Genomic DNA, 20,190 nt, shown 5'->3' with positions numbered 1-20,190 from the left:
GGAGAAAGTGAAGCCGAGCTAGCCATGGGGCAAACTCAGAAAGTGGTATCGCTCATTTGTGCTCTTCCAGTGACTATCCAAGATTATCATGGAAAAGCCGATTTCCACATTATGAAGTTGGGCAATTGCGACATTCTCTTGGGCATGCCTTGGCACACAAGAATGATGTGACTCTCCACATACGGAACCGAACTATTACCCTCATGCAAAAGAACAAGCCAGTCGTCCTCAAAGTTCGGTTGTCCGAACAAAAATCTGAATGACGTTTCTAGTTGTTAGATACTTTTGAACTCTGTTTGAGGAAATATTGCTTGAAATTTGTTTGAAATGGATGGTATCTGTTTTGAACCTGTCTTGGTGCCGATTTGAATTGTTTGACTCTGGTTTTAAATATTGGTTTCAATAATTGGTGATTTTACTCCCGGGTGGAGTACTGAGAAATGATGTTTGAGAATGCTTGTTCATACTCATGGCCTGGACCCTTGTGGTTATTTGCGAGGGCGGGGGGCAGGATATTGAAATGATTGAAAAGTGCTGTTTTTTTTTTTTACTCATGGCCCAAACCTGGATGGTTATTTACGGGGGAAGTATTAAGAAGTCTGAGCAATGATTACTCTCAACACCTCCAAACGACGCAGGCTACAATCTAGGGGGCGTTTGGTTGTAAAAGGCCTCTATATCTCCCGGCCCGGACCTTTTTAGGTTATGTGGGAGGAGTGATGAGGGAGTCGTTGAATATCTCCCGGCCCAGACCTTAGGTTATGCGGGAGGAGTGCTCATCGACGACTTAATGTTTCTATGTCGTGTAACATGCATATGTGAGCATTTGTGTTGCATCGTGATGTGCCAATCACTGATTATTTGTTATTGGATGAGATACTTCTCGGAAGTCAACGACCCAAGATATCAAGAATTCTGATCTGGAATAAGACTCTTCATTGGATGAGCTTCTTCTAGGAAGCCAACAACCCAGGAAATCAAGAGCTCCGTTTTGGAATGAGAAAACTGATTGTCCCTTGGAATGACCCTCGGAAATTTTTGAGCTAACTTGAGTTGTTTTGCAGATATACGGTAATCGTGCACGACTACTTTCTTTCAAGAAGAGGGGATCTCACAACCTGCTGACATGTCAAGCCACTGAAGAACGGAGCCAACCTGCAGATCCCGGCCGAGAAGCCTAAACCCTAAGTAAAGAAGCAGAAGCAGCAAAAATAGTTTACCGACTTACAAAGTCTTGCCGAGTGGCTTGTTTTTTTTAAGAAGAGTTCCCACCAACTTATGGGACCCTGTTGGATGGGGCTTAAGTGACCTAAAGGCATTAAAAATTAAAGCGTGGCCAACACACACACACACACACACTGTAAAACTAATGATGTGGCAACCTGTACAAAATCCCAGATTTCGTGCTGACATGCTGACGTGGCAGTTGTATGGATTTCCGCAATTCGCGCTGGCAGCTTTTGGCGCTAGTGCTTTTGGGACCAGTTGCTTTAGAGTTTAACTGCTTTTCATGTAACTGCTTTTCAAGGCCAAGGGCCTTTAAATTTGTGCAGAGGGCTCATTCTTTGGCATGCTCCAGTGTGAAGGTGCATGGATTGGAGTACCGGCATTGTACTCATTTCAAGCAATATAAAGAAATACCAAAAAGGGCACCAACATTTGGGGCCAGTCCTCTCCGGGGTGGAATTCCGCCACTCCATGTCGCATGTGCTCTCTCTCTCTCTTTCAGTTCAGTTGTTATTGAAGTGCTACAAGTTTGTTCAATCTGTTCTTTTCTATTGGCACGTGGTGCCGTCTCGTGACAGGTGCTAGCTAGTGTTGTGGTAGATCTAGTGGTCTTGTGTACAAGAGCAGTTGGAATAGCAGTCGCAGTTGTGTGTACCTCGGGTCTATCCATTGGGCATGTCAAATCCATGCTAGACCACCCTTGGTCACTTGTATGAGCAGATTGCTATCAGCATGGAGAGCCTCTCCCGAATCTCTCTCTCTCTCTCTCTCTCTCTCTCTCTCTCTCTCTCTCTCTCTCTTTCTCTCTCTCTCATGTCTTGTCTCTCTCTACCTCAATGATCTCTCTACTCCATAGGTGTGCCTTGTTCATATGTTTGGCATTGCAGGTGTTCTAGATCAGAGTCGAGATGCCCGCTGCGAGCCAATTCTTGTCTTCATTGCATCTTCCGCTGTCACCTTTGACATGATATCAGAGCCCTAGGTATTACGACCACCCTCGATGCTCGGATGTGGCTAATCCAATGCGGTTTTGGACATGATTGAGAGAGAAGAAGCTTGCTGTTTTTTTCCTTATTTTCTCCAAGTATGGGGCAGATTTGGGTATGTGGAGTCCTTGGATCCTCGTCTACGACTTCCCCGCCCTTGCTTACCCCGACCTCTCTTCACCGAGGGAAACCCTATGGAGGTCTCAGGATGTGTAGCAGTGCTGGATTGCTTTGGATTTTCCAAATGGAGTCATGTTGCCGTGTCTTCCCACAAGGGGAGCAAGCATGCGGTTGTTGGATCCAATAGGGGAGCTATTCATTTCCAGCTTCTTCGTGTTTGGACAGCAGTAGGATCTTCTTCCTCACTTCGCGAGGAGGTTTCTATGGTTGTGTTTTCTTTGAGGAGATGGATTGGCAGATTTTTTGTGCCTTTTGCAAATGCACATCTTTCTTGGAATTGTCGACGTAGCTACCTATCTGATGGGTAGCAGGTTGATGATTCGGTTGCACTTTTGTACCAAATTGTGGATTATGGATGACAAAGGGGGATCTCTTCCCTTCTTGAAGCAGAGGATGTTCCATGATTTTCCGTTGTCCATCTAAGGATGGAAGTTCCAATTCCGGCTTCCATTGACTCTTGTTCTTCAAGTATGCAGCAGTTCACGAGCATGTTTTAGTGCATGTGTTGGAGTTGGTTTTGACAGGCAGAGGGGGATACTTCTATCTTCAGATTAACTTCTTGTTTGATCATCCGACTTCTATGGATGAGGTTTAGAGGTGGAGCATGTGGTGCCAAACCCTAAGCCAACAATGACAACAGTCTGAGGAGGCCTTGATGGAGTGTGGACTTCTCCTTTCTCCATGTTCTCTCCTTCCCCTGATAGTAATGTGGCCCTACACATTTGGTCACTTCATTGCCCCTTTGCGAACTTGTCAATGTCAGTTGTGGGACATTTTACGATCCTTGTGAGCTTGTCAGCACCAGTTTTGGGACACGTTTGCAACCTTCTATGGGCAGTTTTCTTGATAATCAAGAGCAGATTTGTCGAGATCCTTTGGATGACAAGTTTGCAAGTAGTGTCGATAGTTGGTGGGGACATCTAGTTCCTACTCCCACAATAAGCAACACTTGGATGCTTCTTCCATACCTCCCTTTGGACAGCTCCAACCTTTGGGGTAGCACTTTTCGGGTGCAGATCTAGCCACTGCTAGCAAGTATAGCAGGTTCTTTTTTCCTTGCAGTTTTTTGCCCAGCTTTCTCACATACTACAGATCAGCCCCAGCATTCTTCACGGGCTTGTTCCCCGAGCCGGTTCCTTTACTCTCCCTTGAGTATTGGTATCGTTTTGTGTACTTGATATTGATTGCACAGTTCACTTGTGGGTATTTTCTCTTCAACACTAGTACAAAGGACAATTGTCTTTCGGATTTGTGGTACAACGATTGCTCTGCATCCAAGCAGTAGTTCCTATGCCTCATCTTCCATATTGATTCCTGGAGACTACCATTCAAAACACACCTACTTCCCTTATCCTTAGACTGGCATGTTATCTCGTACAGGTGGATAGTGGTCCTTCTCGGACTAGAACCGATTACAGTTAGCCGGCATTCTTCAAAATCGGGAGACAGTCTTCTTGGTTCTTGAAACACGCTTGTAGGGCGGTAGATTTTAGCTTTCACCCGATTCTTTACTTGATAACTTTACTTGAACTTTACGACACAAAGAAACTTCGCAAAATAATATGTGACTATGAACACTTCACACAAAGCACGGCTTGGCAACTAGAGCGCTACCAAGCAGACAGTGACACCCTGTAGGCCCCAAAGACTGGCACCCCTTTCGGTATTTCTTTATTCTTATAAACCTTGAGAGAAAACCTGCGAGTTCCTATGAGCTGTCCCGCTTTTACCGGGCTGAAAATGGCCTACTCTAGCCCGATTTCAGCAACATATCTGCAGTAGGAGGCTTCACAGACAAAATCCCCATGCCAAAGGTGACTTTCCTGGCGCATATGGACACTTTCCCAAACCTGGCAAGAATCTGCAGCACGCTGAAATCTCTGTTTTCTGCCCCAAAAAATGCAGCAGAACACCTATATAACGATCCCCTCGCTTCCCCGAAGCTCCGGGGGTATAGGGATCAATTAGGGTTAAAACCCTAAACCTGCAAAAATACACAGCAGGCTGTATTTTTCTGTTTTGGGCTCCGTTTCGCATGCCGGTCGCATCCGTAGCAAGCCCTTGACCTCCCGCACCTGTAGGGCTACTTTCCCTTTGAATCGGACGCATGAACCCACAAAACTGTACATAAAAATGAAAAGCCCTTGAGCAGGGCATCACGTTTCTGTATTCAAAGGGGGAGAGAGATGCACTAGAGGGGAATCATCACGCTACATAAGACAAGGGAGAAGGCAAACGTTCCATTTAAGTTGTAAAACCTACACCCACTAATCACCCACCCACTGTAGTCTCTTCATTACTCAAAATCCGCCTCCCCTCTTGAAATGGGCGCCCCCTCTTCATGCAAGCTGGGAAAACTGCTCAGGAGCTGCCATGTGTCCACTTTGCCTCTTTTGAGTTAATTTCCTAGTACCCACCGACTTATAAGTGTAGCAAGGGGGCCTAAATGACTTTGAACTGAGAATAGACACCCTTTTATTGCTTTGATATTAGTGCCGACTGGCCCAACCATCTCATGGCGACCTGCCCTTCCCGACTTCGGGTGAAACTTTCAGCAATTGGCTGTTTCACACTGGCCACACAATGTCCGGTCATTTGTGACTTCAAAAAGAGAGTCCCAAAATTAAATAAAAATCAAGGGAAAGAAACCAACAACTAAGGTTAGTGGTTTCCACAACCTCGTGACATACCCCCCTCTTGAAATCGCAAACCTCCTTGATTGCATGCCAAATATACATGCCATAGATGATTTAGTGTGATTATCTTATCATCCCATGTATTCGCAAGAAAGATCATGAAACATAGATACAAATGACTTAATGAGGCCTTCATACTTTTGTCATTTCATCTAGTTAGAAGTGAGCATAATCCCTTTTAACATTTGATGAACACTGTCCACTTCTATTGCATTGAATCAATATGTACATTTGATGTGCTAGCTCCATCATTACCCCTCCTTTGAACATGTTGAGTTGGGGCATATGTAGATTGTAACCCAAAGGCCTCAGGTTAAAGCTGCAATACATTCGATGACTCTAGCATTTCACACTCTTCCATCCACTTTACATCCATAGGTGGTGAACTTCACCAAGGGATCGGGGATCCCGTGCAATGAGTGCAAGAGAGGGAAGGAGAAGGGGGAAGGGGATGGAGAAGCTACACAGAGGGAGTTGGGTTAGTGGAGAGGAAAGTGAGAGAGTGAAGTCAACTCTCTCACTCTCTCTCCCTATATTCATTAGGTAGAAAAAGTGAGCAAAGGGTGGTTTCCCACAGCCACCTGTGTAACAAACTTAGACACTCCAAGTCAAGAATCAACCGCTACAGCACCAAATAACCACTTCAAAACAATTCACAGATCACAATAGATTTGCACTAGCCCGGCGAAGTTCCGTGCCTAGAGATATTGGCCCCAAAGACTGGCGCCCCTTTCGGTATTTCTTTTTGTATTAATCAATCATCAAAGTACAAGAGAGCGGTTAGGGTTTCACTCTCAGACTCTGCGTCCAGATGCTCTGAGAAGTGAGGCCCTCACCACTAATTTAAAGGTTACAAGGGATGCCCAAAAGCAAAGCCCCAGAAGCTTGAAAGCAAAAGCAGAGTCTCTTTCTCTCTCAATGAGAGTCAGTAAAAAGCAAGTTCTCTTTTTCTCTTTCTTTCTCCCAAATCAAAGCGAAAAGCTTAGATTTGCGTCGCTCAAAATTTTCCAAATAAATAAATAAATTTTAAAAAAAAAATATTCTGCCTCCGCGATTTTCGGAAATTAGGGTTTTTGGCAAAAATTAGGGTTTGCATGAATTTTAGGGTTTTTGGCAGAAATTAGGGTTTCTGCTTTCCGCCACGTCATCACTTTGTGACATACCCCCCTCTTGAAAGCATTGTAATCAACCGCGATTACGCCTGCAAAACCGACAAAAGCCATAAACCGTCTTAGCAGACACTGACTGTTAGTACCTACGTACTAGGAACACACGTCTAGCACATGTACAAAATCGACAGTCACATCACACGACATCACAGGACATCACATGACATTCAACATTCATTCGGATCTTAGACCATGATTTATCGGCAATGTAGCTAGCAATCACATCTAGGTCCAATCGGGACCTCATCGATGTCCGATTGACCGACCCCTATTGCAACCATGTCTATTCGAGATCAATCAGACCAAAATGCTACAGTCATTTCGTCTATCAGTTCCTGCACTCACAAGAAGTCAAGAACAAATCAGTATCATAATCAGGAATTCCATTTCATAAAGTCATCCAGCAGAATACTGTTAGCTCTCAGTATCCCTGAAGCTCAAAGAGACATCAGTGACTTTAGTATCAAAATCGAGGCATCTGTTGACAAGGGAGCGGAGTGACTCCCCTCTTGTGCATCCCACTGCACCAGATCTCCGGCCAAGCTGAATTTCTGGGTTCTATTTGGAGTAGACTATGCTAAACCAAAACATCGAGGTAAAGTTTCACAATCCGAGCAGTATCTGCTAGGTCCTCCTCCTCCATCCACTTCGCATCAAATGCAGGAAAGTTCTTGAACTAAACCAAGAACCGCCTTCGGACTTTACCTTTCTTCGTATCGTTATGTGCCAAAATCTGTTCAGGAACGAGGATCTCCTCGTTTTCTTCCACTTCGGGTTGCTCATCAAGCACATCACCCTTAACAGGGTTCAAGAGACTCACATGCAATGCATTATGAATCCTCCACGTATCTGGCAGTTCCAATCGGAAGGAGACATCATTTATCTTGTCAGTGATCTGGAAAGGTCCGTAGTATCGCATACTAAGCTTTGGAAAAAGCCTCTCCTTTCCCTTTTTCTTTCTTAGGCGTGCCTTCTCAAAAGTAAGAGCACCCAATCATCCTCCTTCAGTTTCAAGTCGCGACGATGACGATCCGCTGCCTTTTTCTGTCGTTCTTGAGACTCCTGCAAAGTCTCGCGAACCTTGGCAAAAGCCGTATCCAAATCTCGCGAATATTCATCCGCTTCAAATATCTAATCTTCATGCTCAGGGAGGATGGAACCTTCGCAGCACTTTCAACAATCTCACATGGCGTCTTCCCCGTCGAAGGGTGTATCGTGTTATTGTAGGCAAATTCCACCAAAGGTAAGTTCTTTTTCCATTGAGTCTTCTGATCCGAGATACAAGACTTCAATAAATCTAAAATCACTGAATTGGCAATCTCAGATTGCCCGTCAGTCTGCAAGTGGAACGATGACGAGAACTGCAACTGCGTGCCAACGTTCTCTCAAATTGCCTTCCAAAACAAACTCATAAATCTGGGGTCTCTGTCGGAGACAATCGTCTCATACGTGCCATGTAACCGGAAAATCATCGTGATCATTTTGTGTTCTTGGGAGATCAAAAATGAAATCCATTGCAATACTTTCCCAGGGGTGGGTGGGTATGGGTAAAGGCTGTAACAATCCCTTTGCCTTATGCCTGTCAAACTTGACCTTCTGGCATACCAAGCAACTGCGCACAAACTCTTCCACATCCTTCTTGAGTCTCCGCCAAGAGAAATATCTCTCTACCCCTTTCATGGTGGTAGCAATGCCGCGGTGACCCGTAAAAGGTGGACAGTGGCATTCATTCATAACCTTTTCCCTCAACGGCTGTGTAACGCACAACATAGTCTTTTTCATCAAGTAGCCTTCCCGAAGGGAGTATCCAGCTACTGTCTCCCCATCCCGTATCTGTGTGAAAATATCTGCAAAATCTACCATATCCTCGAAGCTCCTATGATGTATCGCTAAAATAGCCAGAACCATCGACCATATCCTCGAAGCTCCTATGATGTATCGCTAAAATAGCCAGAACCAACGGTTTCCGAGACAAAGCATCTGCCACCACATTCTTCTGTCCCTGCACATGGACAATCTGGAAGTGGAACTGTGACAAGATGTTCGCCCACCGCATCTGCTTTTCCGAAAGCTGCTTCTGTGACAAGAAGTAGCGCAAACTCTGATGGTCTGTAAAGACAGTAAAATCCGCTCCGAGTAGGTAATGCCGCCACTGAGCAAGAGCATGGATAACCGCCAAAAGCTCTTTCTCATAGATCTGTGCTATCATCTCCGGCCTAGAGAACAAACGGCTCTCGTAAGCTATGACATGGCCTTCTTGCATCAAGACCGCACCCAGACTACGACCACAAGCATCACAATATACTTCAAATGACTTCTGCAAGTCCGGCAAAGTCAAAATAGGTCCCATAGTCAATTTCTCTTTCAATGTCCGAAAGGCAGTCACCTTTGTGGGTCCCCACGAAAAAGGTACTCCTTTCTGTGTCAAGGTATGCAAAGGGGAAGCAACCTCTGCAAACTTTCGTATGAACCGCCTGTAGTACGAACACAGTCCCAAGAAGCTTCTAACTTCATGGACATTCCTCAAATCGGGCCAATCACGAATAGTCTCTATCTTGGCCAGGTCCATTTGCACTCCTGCTGCTGACACAATGTGTCCCAAAAAATGTATCTCTGGTAGGAAAAATTCACTTTTCTTTGCATTAATCACTAACGTGTGATCTCGCAATGCCTGAAAGATTTGATGCAAATGATCTCTGTGTTCTGCCTCATTCTTGGAGAAAACAATGATGTCGTCAAAGAAAGTGCCAACAAATAGCCTATACTCTCGAAAAATCCTGTCCATCATCCGGTTAAATGTCGCAAGAGCATTGGTTAAGCCAAAAGGCTTACCAAAAACTCAAATAACCCAAAAGTCGTCCGAAAATCTGTCTTGTAGGCGTCTCCCGGCACTATCCTGATCTGATGATATACACTCTTCAAGTCAATCCTGCTAAAGCACGAGGATCCCTGTAACCTGTCGAGTATATCATCGATCCTAGTAATCGGAAATCTGTTCTTGATGGTGATTTCGTTGAGAGTGCTATAATCGATGCACATTCTCCAAGATCCGTCTTTCTTCAAAACCAACAACACTGGAGAGCAATACGGTGAAGTACTAGGCTGGACAAGACCCTTTTCCAAGAGGTCTTTCACTGGGTTCATAATCTTTTCATTCTGTACTCGGCTCACACGGTAAGGTGGCCAATTCGGTGGCGTGCTTCCAAGTATCAGATCAATGGTTTGATCTTCAGGCCCTCTGAAAAGCAATCGGCATGAGTGTGGAGAAAAATCTTGGCGTTATTTTGATCAGGTCAAAACATATTCAACCTTTATCCAGCGTTCAGTTCTCTCCCAAAAGAATGAGTAAGAAACTGAAGTTCATCAAGTACAATCTCTAAGCCCTTCATTTATCAAAGTCGCTTTCTCGGCCCGATAGTCAACCACGGCGTAGTTCTTGTGGTACCAAGGGATCCTGAGTAGAACGTCACTCGCGTGCCCTGAACACCCCTGTCATTGCAAACGAAGTTTGCCAATGCTCGGTGTAATGGCAACATCCCATCCGGGTGCCAGTCGAACTACCTCTGCCTCTGGCGTCAGTCTGTCGTGCGTAATTCCAAATCGAGCCGCCAATTCCAAGTTAAAAGAAGTTGGCCTTGGCTCCTTCAAAAGAGCTTCCTGATCCTTCACTTTGCCCCAAAAGCGGCAAAGTTTGTACTTTCATTCATTTAATTCGGTTCAGGTCCCACGCCATGTGGCACCAGTTCTGCTTTTCTATCTGACTTTTCTGCCACATTCCTCAGCTGCTCTCGAACTCTCAGACCTGTCGTCGTCTTTATCATTCTGTTCTTCCTGTGCCTTTTTAGGGCACTTCGCGGAGATATGTCCATGCTCCCCGCATCCAAAGCACTTCTCCTCTCTAATGAAGAGAGCTCTCTCCTCAGGAGTAAGCTTGGGTCGTGCATCCTTTTTCTCTGGGTTGCTCTTTTTCTTTCTACTTTCATTCCAAGAAGTCTGTTCGGCTCGTTGTGTCATGGCCTCATCTGTGGGGCAGGTCAGACTGCCAGAGTGAATGGCAAAGCCCCGCTTCGCATGACTCATCAACTCCTAAATAGAAGCGGACTTCTATTCCAAGCAGTGATCTCGGATCTCTGTAGGTAGACCCAAGGTAAACCGTTCAATCTGTTCTCTGAACAAGATCTTCTTGAATGAAGAGGCGGGTAGAAAGAGCTCCAGAATCTTTCACAGTAAGTATTTACTGTATCGCTCTTGGTCATCCGAAGATGGTTCCAAGCAGCTCGTATATCTCGTTCAAACTCTTGCGTCATCCAAGAAGAAATAAAAAGCCTCTTAAATTTCAGCCATGTAACTGGCGCAGTCTTGTTTAAAAGAAGCGTGGACCACCAAGTACGAGCATTCCCCTTAAAGTAAGAGGCAGCTCTCCGAATCTTGGAGTGCTCTGAATAGCGTCCTCCCGCGAAAGCAATGTCAAACTACTGTATAAAAGACAAAGCCTTCAAAGCATCTGAGTATCCTGAAACTTGATCGAGTGGCCACCTTCCTTAAACTCTCGGACTTTCTTGCTTTTATCTTCGAGAAAGTCATACTGGTTAGCTTTGTAAAAAAAATTCTTCTTGTTCGCATAAAACTTTCCGTCATCGGAATCTGAGCTGTCTGTAGACGAGTCCTCAATAGAACTTTCAACTGTCAGTCTCCGGGCGAGATGTAGCCTTCTTTGCCTTTTTCTTTCCTTTCCGAAGCTTTGTTTCTTGCTTCGCTTTTTTACCTTTTCTGTCTTCTTCGCTCGAATCTAAAGAGCTAGAAGAACTGTCAGAAGAAGAAGAAGAAGAAGAAGAAGAAGAAGAAGAAGAACTGGGTACTCCTTCAAATCGAACACGCTTCTTCTGTTTCTTTGCCTTGTCAAAAGTCGACTGACGACCCAAATAACCCTGGAAAGTCAGTGCTTTTCTTCTGCTTTTTGCCGTACTTTTTGGCTTTCTTTTGCGCGTCAAAAAGCTGAGCAATCCGTGCATCAACCACGTTCTCCAGTTCCTTCTCCGTATATTTTCTTGGAGCCAGAAGGTTTCTTGAGAGCGGGTTTCGGGAGTGGTGTTGTGGTTCTCTGCCACTCCATTTGTACCTCTTCCAAAGAGGTCTGGTTCATATATTTTTCCATCTTCGGGTCCTTGGCAAACTTGAGCATCATCTTTGTTGCATCGCCAATCAATTGACGACGCTCCATCTCTCTTTGCTCCGTCTGAGTAGGCCAAGGCGGGCCATACTCTCTGTTTGAATCTTCGTTGTGATCCCAGCCCGCATCTCCAGATGCAGAGGGAGTCGACTGATCATTGCCTGAAGCCATAGGTGCCGCGGAAAAAAATTCGGGGATCGGATTTCCCGTAGAAGAGAAATCGGCCGTGCTCTGATACCACTGTAACAGACTTGGACACTCCAAGTCAAGAATCAACCATATCAGCACCAAATACCCACTTCAAAACAATTCACAGATCACAATAGATTTGCACTGGCCCGGCGGAGTTCCGTGCCTAGAGATATTGGCCCCAAAGACTGGCGCCCCTTCCGGTATTTCTTTTTGTATTAATCAATCATCAAAGTACAAGAGAGCGGTTAGGGTTTCACTCTCAGACTCTGCGTCCAGATGCTCTGAGAAGTGAGGCCCTCACCACTAATTTAAAGGTTACAAGGGATGCCCAAAAGCAAAGCCCCAAAAGCTTGAAAGCAAAAGCAGATTCTCTCTCTCTCTCTCTCAATGAGAGTCAGTAAAAAGCAAGTTCTCTTTTTCTCTTTCTTTCTCCCAAATCAAAGCGAAAAGCTGAGATTTGCGTCGCTCAAAATTTCCCAAATAAAAAAATAATAATAAATAAATAAATATTCCGCCTCCGCGATTTCCGGAAATTAGGGTTTTTGGCAAAAATTAGGGTTTGCAAGAATTTTAGGGTTTCTGACAAAAATTAGGGTTTTTGTTGTCCCCCAACAGATGGTACCAAATATAGTACCTAGAAGATGACAATAATAGCGAAGTTTGACTCGTACGATCTCTAATTCTTTGTGACAAAGAAGGTAGAGAAGCCATCCACACCGGTGAAGGGTGCACCTTGGAAGCATGTCAATGCTTGAGTGCGGTCTTTTATTATCTTAAACTATACTCTCGGGGCATGTGAAGGCAATGCTGATGGTTTTGGACCAAGAGAAGCAGTCCAAGTCCCAAGCTTGAAGGGGATCTTTTGACTCAACCGAAAGGAAACCAAAAGGTTGGACAGAGTAAGCAACGTCCTTCATAGACAATTGCAAAGTGAGAAGCTTTGAAAGCCCAAACACATTGCAATAATTGTGGTAATAAATGTCATTACCGAAGGAAATGTCCTTTGCAGAAAGCAAAGTCTTCATCAATGACTCGAGCACCTGCCTTTGTTACGCAAATGGAGATCCCTTGGGATCTGGAGGAGGAGTTTACTTTCTTTACTCGTGTGATTGGATCATTGGCATTGGTGTTGTTACGCATGTGACTTCTTCTCATGATTTGATGTACGATCTGAGGCCGTACAAAGGTGCAAATATATTCAAAGCCAGATCAGTGGCTCCTGTACACAAATGAGGGGGCTACGGAGCTTCTCCAGATGGGAGAGGCTCAATGTTTATCTCCCATGTTTTATATATCCCTTGTCATGGGTATCACACCAAGTAGAGATTACTCTCATGCAAGTCACTTGAGACCAGATGTACTTTGTGTGTCAGACAACAGTGGTTACGTTCGTAGGAAACAACTTTATGCTCCAATTGATTCGGCACAGATGATTGAGATATCCGAGTTGATATGGGTTACTCTCTAGGGATACATGAATATTGGATTTGCTACCAGATGTGTCAGCCAAAGTTGAACTTGCAGGTGCAATTTACAATTACACAGTAGACTTTCTAAGGAAGACAGATAAGGGCATGCCTTGTCTTGTTGTCTTCTGTTGGCCCGGGCCAAATGAGCTTCTAGTGCAGATGTCAATTAGCAGCTCCATGATTGTGCAGTCCGCCGACCAAGAGCCAAGACAGGGTGTTAAAGTTAGCGAATTGCTAATGCTTCAGTATCTCCGAGGGGCTAATCATTGGGAGTGGGTGCTATTTTGTGTTCTCATTCCGGCCTATTTCGGCCATTGTTTTGCCCACCTTGTTCTCCTGACGTTGTCATTTTGTGTGCCTCTTGGTAGGATTACAACAAGCTGATAGCAACAACAATGTGCAAACACTGCTTGGAGGGCTTACTAGCGAGCAAAGCACAGATCAAGAATGCTATCTTCCAGTCAATCAGAATATTCCTGGGCGGACACACAGCTAATGACTTCTATTAATGTGAGGAAGCCGGACTTACTAGTTCTACATTACCATCAGCTGGTAAAACCTTCGAGGCGGCCGCGATGTCTCTAACACCAGCTCGCACCTTGTAGCCACCAGCCAACAGTTCCTTGACTATCCGTTTGCCGGTATTTCCGCTCGCACCGGCAACAAACACCCTTCCTATGCGATCCGCCTACACCAAGAACACAAACCTCTCTCTCTCTCTCTCTCTCTCTCTCTCTCTCTCTATGGACGGTGGAGAAAGCATACTTCAAGAGAGGCCCTGAGAGACCAAAGACGTGCAGGAGGTGGTGCAGGAACAGAAAAACAGAGAGGTGATGGTGAGGACAGCATTGCACCCCCTCGCGCGCGCTCTCTCTCTCTCTCTCTCTCTCTCTCTCTCGTGAGCGCAGAACTGCTAGAGATAAATACAAGTTGGTGGAACGCAGTGAATAGTTTGAAATATTGGAGGAGTGTAGAAATTAGAATGCTTTGAAATATATTGAAAGAGTGTACAATGAAAGGGTAGCACAAGGAGTGTGCTTCAAAGGATGGCGCTACATAATTGATTTGGAGTACAATGAGAGGGTAACATAAGGAGTGTGCTTCAACGGATGGCACTACATTATTGATGTGGGGTAGGTAGGCGATGCAAAGTCCCTCCAAGGCGGAAGAGTGGGGGGAGGGGGGAGGCCACAGCACGATGGAATATACACTTCAAGACATTTTGGGAGGAAGACATGTGTTGAAGAGTAGTGATCAGACCAAAAACAATAACTTGTTTCAAATTTCAAGTTAGGCGGGCAATTCTTGAGACAAATGTGATCTAGCTTTGAATTACAGATTGTTGTCGTTTCGTAGATCATTTGGTTGTACTGTCTTGGATGGAGCATAGCTTGTAATGCTCTATAATGGATATTTGCTTCATCAATGTCAATGTTAAAGTCGCCAAGGATGATGCTCACGATGTTGGTGATTTGTTCTTGTCAATGCATCCAAGTGTGCTAGCAAGGAGAGTGCAAGTGTTTTGGGCGACTTGTACACAATGATGAGATGCAGATGTGTGCACTCATGGATGGCCAAGAAGCATTCCACCATCTCGAGACCAAGAGATCAGAATGTTTGTGCGAGTGCAATTTGAGAGAAGCTTTGTAATATATGAACAACCCAAAGCCATTGTTGTGGTGGATGTGGCAAAAATCTCGTGCAAGCAAGTTTGCATTGGTTGATTGTCTTGTTTCTTGGAAGCACATGATATTTGATGATACAAATTTTGGGCCTCATTTGATGTGTTGAATGTATTTTTGGATAGAAACAATGTTCAATTTTTGAATGATGAGATGAGTATCCTTGAACGATGAGGGAGGGGTGCACAAATATTTCCATTTTGCAGTTGAGTGGAGTCTCTCAAGCTCCTCCAATACAACATTGTCAACCTTAATTTGTTTGTCGACAATGGCTTAAGAATATGGAGACTTCCAATGTCTCCGACACGCAATGGGGTGTGGACTAACCATGGACAGCAATTCTCGTAGGATCAAAAGCCATTGTTTCCATAGTCAAGCCTTGTTACCTATGAATCGTGCATGCATTTGTGGCTTGAATTGGTAGTTGTGTCCTTGAAGATCTGTTCAACAGATTTTCACCAACTTGGAAGTCTTTTGTTGTTTGGAAAATTGGTGTCCATGATTGGCCAACATCACCTCGATATGGTCTTGCATTTGCAACTCGTTGCTTTTGACTTACTATACCATGGAAAAAATTAACCCCTACAACATATGGATGGGATGTTGTGTCAAATGTTTTAGAATTCCATTTGCACCATTCACGAGGCCATCTAATGATGTCAATGTTGCTTGCACAAATCTCAATTATCATGCCCGTCTTTACCTCAAGAAGAGTGGCCAAACCTCCAGTCATTTGAGGGTCATTTGGGATTTTAACGTTCTTCGAGCATGTTTTGTGGACGGTATCTTGAGCGTGCACGATGTACGGTTGACCAAGGAGTGCCTCAAAAATAGAACAATTATGGTTGTTCGTGAAGAATAGATGAGGTGTTGCGATCACATCGAGAGGCTTGTTAGTAAAATTGTTTTCAATGCGGGCCAAATCTTGCGATTTTGTGCTCTCCATTTTCGTATTCGATTCAGAATCTCCATGTTTGTCTATTTGGGGTACTGTTGTTTTCAGCTCATGGTATTTAATGTGAATGTGGCAGAACGATTGTGCAAGTAGCGCCAAAGTGTCTTGCAGCTCACTAAATACTCATCTATCTCGAATTGGACTTGCTTGACATAAATCTCCACAAAAGATAACATCTAAGACACCAAACGGTTTCATGTGGTTATGCTTTATAGCTCTCAATCTTGTACCTATGACACACAACAATGTATTCCCTATCAAGTAATTTTCATAAAAAACAACTAGCTTCATGCTCTTATAGTGTTGCTTGAGCTCGCAGAAAGTTTTTGAGGTGAGGTTTGTGTTTGGTTGCAAAACAAGGGCAAACGCAATGCTGAGTAAATTGTAGCTCCTCCTAGATTGAAGGCCACCTTGCATGTGTAGGACATTAGCAATGTTGTGGGAAACTCAACATCGCTATCAAGCAAGAGGCTATAGTGGCATGCGAGAGCTTGGACAATAGCCTACAGTGTGAATGTCTTCCCAGTGAGTGCACCCCCTAGTAAGAATAAGTGGATTGACTCACTCGGTTGCAAAGTCTTCTTATCATGACGTCATTGTAGAGTGAACATTGCTCTGTATTCAAGCTCGCAACATGTGTGTGGTACTCCTCGTTGGGCAATATAAGCATTTTCCAAGATGATAATAGGCACATGTCATGGTAATGTCTTTCAACATCCTTGGTAAGACTAAATTTTTGTCACCCGAGGCTTTGTGACACTTGCGAGAAGTTCCTTGCAAACTCAGCCAAGTAGTTAGTTGGATGATGTGTATAATTTTCCACTATAATTTTTCACAAGGTCATTAAGAAAATATTTGTATCCTCGAGATGCAAGTAGTCTAGCATAGCTCTTCTTTTTAGCAAAGAAGTTCTTTGATTTGCAAAATCAACATTGATGAAGATAAATTATCGGCTTTCACTATGAAGAGGCAAAGAAAATGCAATGTAGGCAGCTTGTTGCGACGTGATTACTCGTGCATTGATCAAAGCATTCCCAATTTTCTTTGACCGCTCTAATATGCATAGATTCTTTTTTTTTTCAAGTATCAAGTATTTGTTTGATTGCCTTGCTTGAGGAGGAGTCATGCTTTGTCATGTAAGATGTGCAATAGGAAGTTGCACCATGACCATTGAATGTAAATTGAATGTCGATGTTTCCATCCCACAAAGAACATAAGGATTTGTTGTTGTTGTAAATGCCTTTTGGCCCTCTCTTTAGCAAGAGGATTAGCTTTGTCATTGCAATTGAGAGTGATTCTATGTAGAGCTCATCATCCATTGACAAAACATTTAACCAAGCATCAAAAGAAGGGTTAGAGTTGCATCCCAAGAGAAGCAGTTGCTCGTCAATGCAATTTTTACTTGCCATCAACATCTTCTTCTTTGAGTTGTTGCCTACCATTGGAGACAAGATTGCAGTTTTTCTTGTGGGTGGACGAGGAAAATTAAAGAGACATGATGTTTTGTGTTTCTTGCATATTTTACAATGGGAGAGAATTTGCACTGTTTGCAAATTTTCATCCAAAATGTCCTTGTTTGTTGTGATGCATGTATCCACAAAAGTCAAGATTTCTTATTTGACAAATGAGCTGGTCCTTCAGCTATCACTTGAAGCTTCCAAAATCCCAAAAAAGGAGCTAGTGAGTAAAGAGGCATTAAAGCCACATTTCAAAGAGATGGCTAAGGTTTTGTTTGAGGCAAGGATGAAGTCAAATTAGCCATTACTAAAGGGATGGATTCACATTGTATCAATTTGTCACAAATTGGTAAGAGCCAAACTAACTAGGGGAAGGTGTACCTTGTATAATGTTGATACAAAGATGTGGAATTCTTTGATGCCATACAAAAATGGAGATGATGACTGATTACAAGGAGAAAATCAAAGAGGAAGCTCTTTTTTTAGTGGTTGAGAAGGAGAATGTTGATACCACCAGTGCTCAAGCTATGGGTCAACCTCTAGCAATTCACGCTCCACCTTAGTATATTCCAAAACCCGCAAGAAAGAAGGCTCCAAATAAAAGGAAATGATGACACCCCATAAAGTGTCCACATATGCAAGCCAATGCGCAAGCGTAGAGATCTGAGAAGACCAACCTCAAATGGCAGGAAGTACGGTGCACTCAAAATGCCTTGCAATCGATTGCAAAGGAACGAGGTAGATATCATCATTTTCACACTTGAAATTTTGGAAATAATCCCAAATTCAAAGAAGGGGAGGAAGGAAATGTAGACATTGGAAATAGACCCCAGCCAAGAATCAGATGAGTAGTAGCAACTGGTAATTACTAAGCTCAATTACAGTAGAGTAGTCAATCAGAGGCTCAGTTTGACACCTATGAATAGGGCCCATTACTCATTTTGCGAGATCTATTGTGCCATGGGGATCTATTGTTGTCACTAGTCATTCTTGAGTTTAGTTTATGCTTTGTACTCTTTTGGCATTAGCTTAGAGCGTTACTTGGCTCTCACTATTGTACTTGATACCAGCTGTACTCTTCTCTGAATATATATTCCAGTTCCATTATTAGTCTATTGTCTCCATTTTAGTTTAGTCTTTGTCTGACCTTCTATCTATAGTCTTCTTGCCTAATCTTATATGAATAACTCTAATAATCCGACATGGAATAGCTTTCAGAAATGACCAATTCATTCCACCTTCCCTCTCCTCGACTCCCTCCAAGGCGACGAAGTCGGCAACCAAGGCATAGTCCTTGGAATACTTGTCAATGAGACTACAAAGGCGTCGTTGGCATTGTTTGCTACATGCAAGGGACAACCATTTACCAAAAGTCAAAACTTCTCGAGAGGTCACCCATCCTAGTACTATTTTGGTCGGAGATTTCTTAACCGCAAGGTAATTAACCATTAGGTAAACCTCTGTTGTTTATATCATCAAAAGAATACAGGGTTAAGCGTTAGTTTTATGTCTATCTATATGAAAAATAAGCATATAAAGGGACATCTAGGATTAGCTAAGCATGCATGTATGTGGGTGTATTACGGATGCATGCACTAATAATTAGGGAATAGAATCCATTGTTTTTGTGTGATTTTCTTTACCTCAATCACCCTCCATGTTTTATAATTCCTCCTTAAATACCCTTTTTCCTGGTCATTTGGAAGTGGAGTGTGAAGCATGATTTACTTCCTAAATAAGGTTAAACGTTGTGGTGCAGTACGAGGGAGACTCTTGGGCAGTGGCACTGCTAGGGATTTAAATGGGTCGAATGGTTACAAGTTTTGAAGACAGCGAGGAACACGTGAACAAACTTCATCTCATCTTGGATCTGCAAGCCATACGTCTCAGAGAGATGTAGGAGTCTGGAAAGAGACAGTGATTGACTCGGATCATGTGACAGGGGATGGTTGGCCCAAAGCTAAGTATCGTAGAGTTAGAATCGCCAACCCATGCCATAGAGTAGGAATGTCTACCTGAACCCAGCAAGATGTAATTTGTGAGATTTTTGTAAGCGAATGTGGACGGCCACATTATTTATTGTGATGTAATGGAAATATATTTTTGCAAGATTGTTATTTGGAGTTCTAGAGAGAGAGAGAGAGAGAGAGAGAGCAGAGAGAAGGAAGGTGGATCAAGATAGTGATGTGTAGCTTGATTTTATGAGTTGTTACAGGCTTGTGGAGATTTTATTAAATTTCTATTAGAGGTGCATACAACTAGATAGACTAACATAAGAGGAAGAGAGATAATCATAGATATAGAAGACAAAGAGTAGAAAAAATATCTTGTTATCCTACATATGTGGTAGTGATGTGTGTGAACACACTTAGGACTGTCGGGGCATTTTTTGCTACAAACGGGATTGTAGTGGCCCTGCAAAACATACCAATAGCACATAATCGATGATAAATCCAGTAAATCCACATACCTACACAATCGTGTACGCAGGAAACCCATAGCAAATCCGGCACAAGATAGATAGAGAACGAGAGAGCACGTGCAGTCGCACCTCTTAGAGCGGAGTTCTACGCCGGCACGACGAGAGAGAAGAGAGAAGAGGAGAGAAAAATAATAGAAGCGTTGGGTGCAATCTCCCCCTGTGCAAGAGTGCATTTCCCTCTTGCACGTATTTACTTATAGATTTCTTGAATGCTCAAAAATGAGTACAAAATGGCCAAAGCTCATAAAGAGCACTTGATTAATAAAATGTACATAAAATATATGTCCGTTCACATTGGCCTAGCTCGGTCAAACCTTTTCCACAAGTCAGCTGCAGTAAATACCAAAATATCAATTCCATACATACCTCTCCATTGGAAAGCAGTTGTCCTCAATTGCAAAGTATGAATCTGCAAATGATACTTGTCAAAAACAATAATCAGTATTCTGTGTCAAAATATCACATCACATAGTAAAAGAAAAGTTTATTAAACTAAACAACATTGCTTATGCCTGAGGTCATCCA

General features: G+C 43.5%; 1 protein-coding gene across 1 annotated transcript in view; it reads right to left on the bottom strand.

Annotated features, from left to right (window-relative positions):
• The window catches only part of LOC147464522 (uncharacterized protein At2g34460, chloroplastic-like), a 52,271-nt gene extending 38,246 nt beyond the window's left edge, over nt 1-14,025 (bottom strand). Inside the window, exons 1-2 of the mRNA XM_086515366.1 lie at nt 13,855-14,025; nt 13,619-13,777 (exon numbers count right to left, since the gene is read on the bottom strand). Of these exons, the coding sequence (XP_086371492.1) occupies nt 13,619-13,777; nt 13,855-13,938 (243 nt within the window). The 5' untranslated portion in view covers nt 13,939-14,025. The remainder of the gene's footprint in view (nt 1-13,618; nt 13,778-13,854) is intronic.
• Between the last annotated feature and the right edge of the window lie 6,165 nt (nt 14,026-20,190).

This window comes from Adiantum capillus-veneris, chromosome 1 (genome assembly GCF_014529385.1).
Source record: "Adiantum capillus-veneris isolate H3 chromosome 1, ASM1452938v2, whole genome shotgun sequence".
NCBI classification, from domain to species: domain Eukaryota; kingdom Viridiplantae; phylum Streptophyta; class Polypodiopsida; order Polypodiales; family Pteridaceae; genus Adiantum; species Adiantum capillus-veneris.
This window is presented reverse-complemented; position numbering and strand designations above follow the sequence as displayed.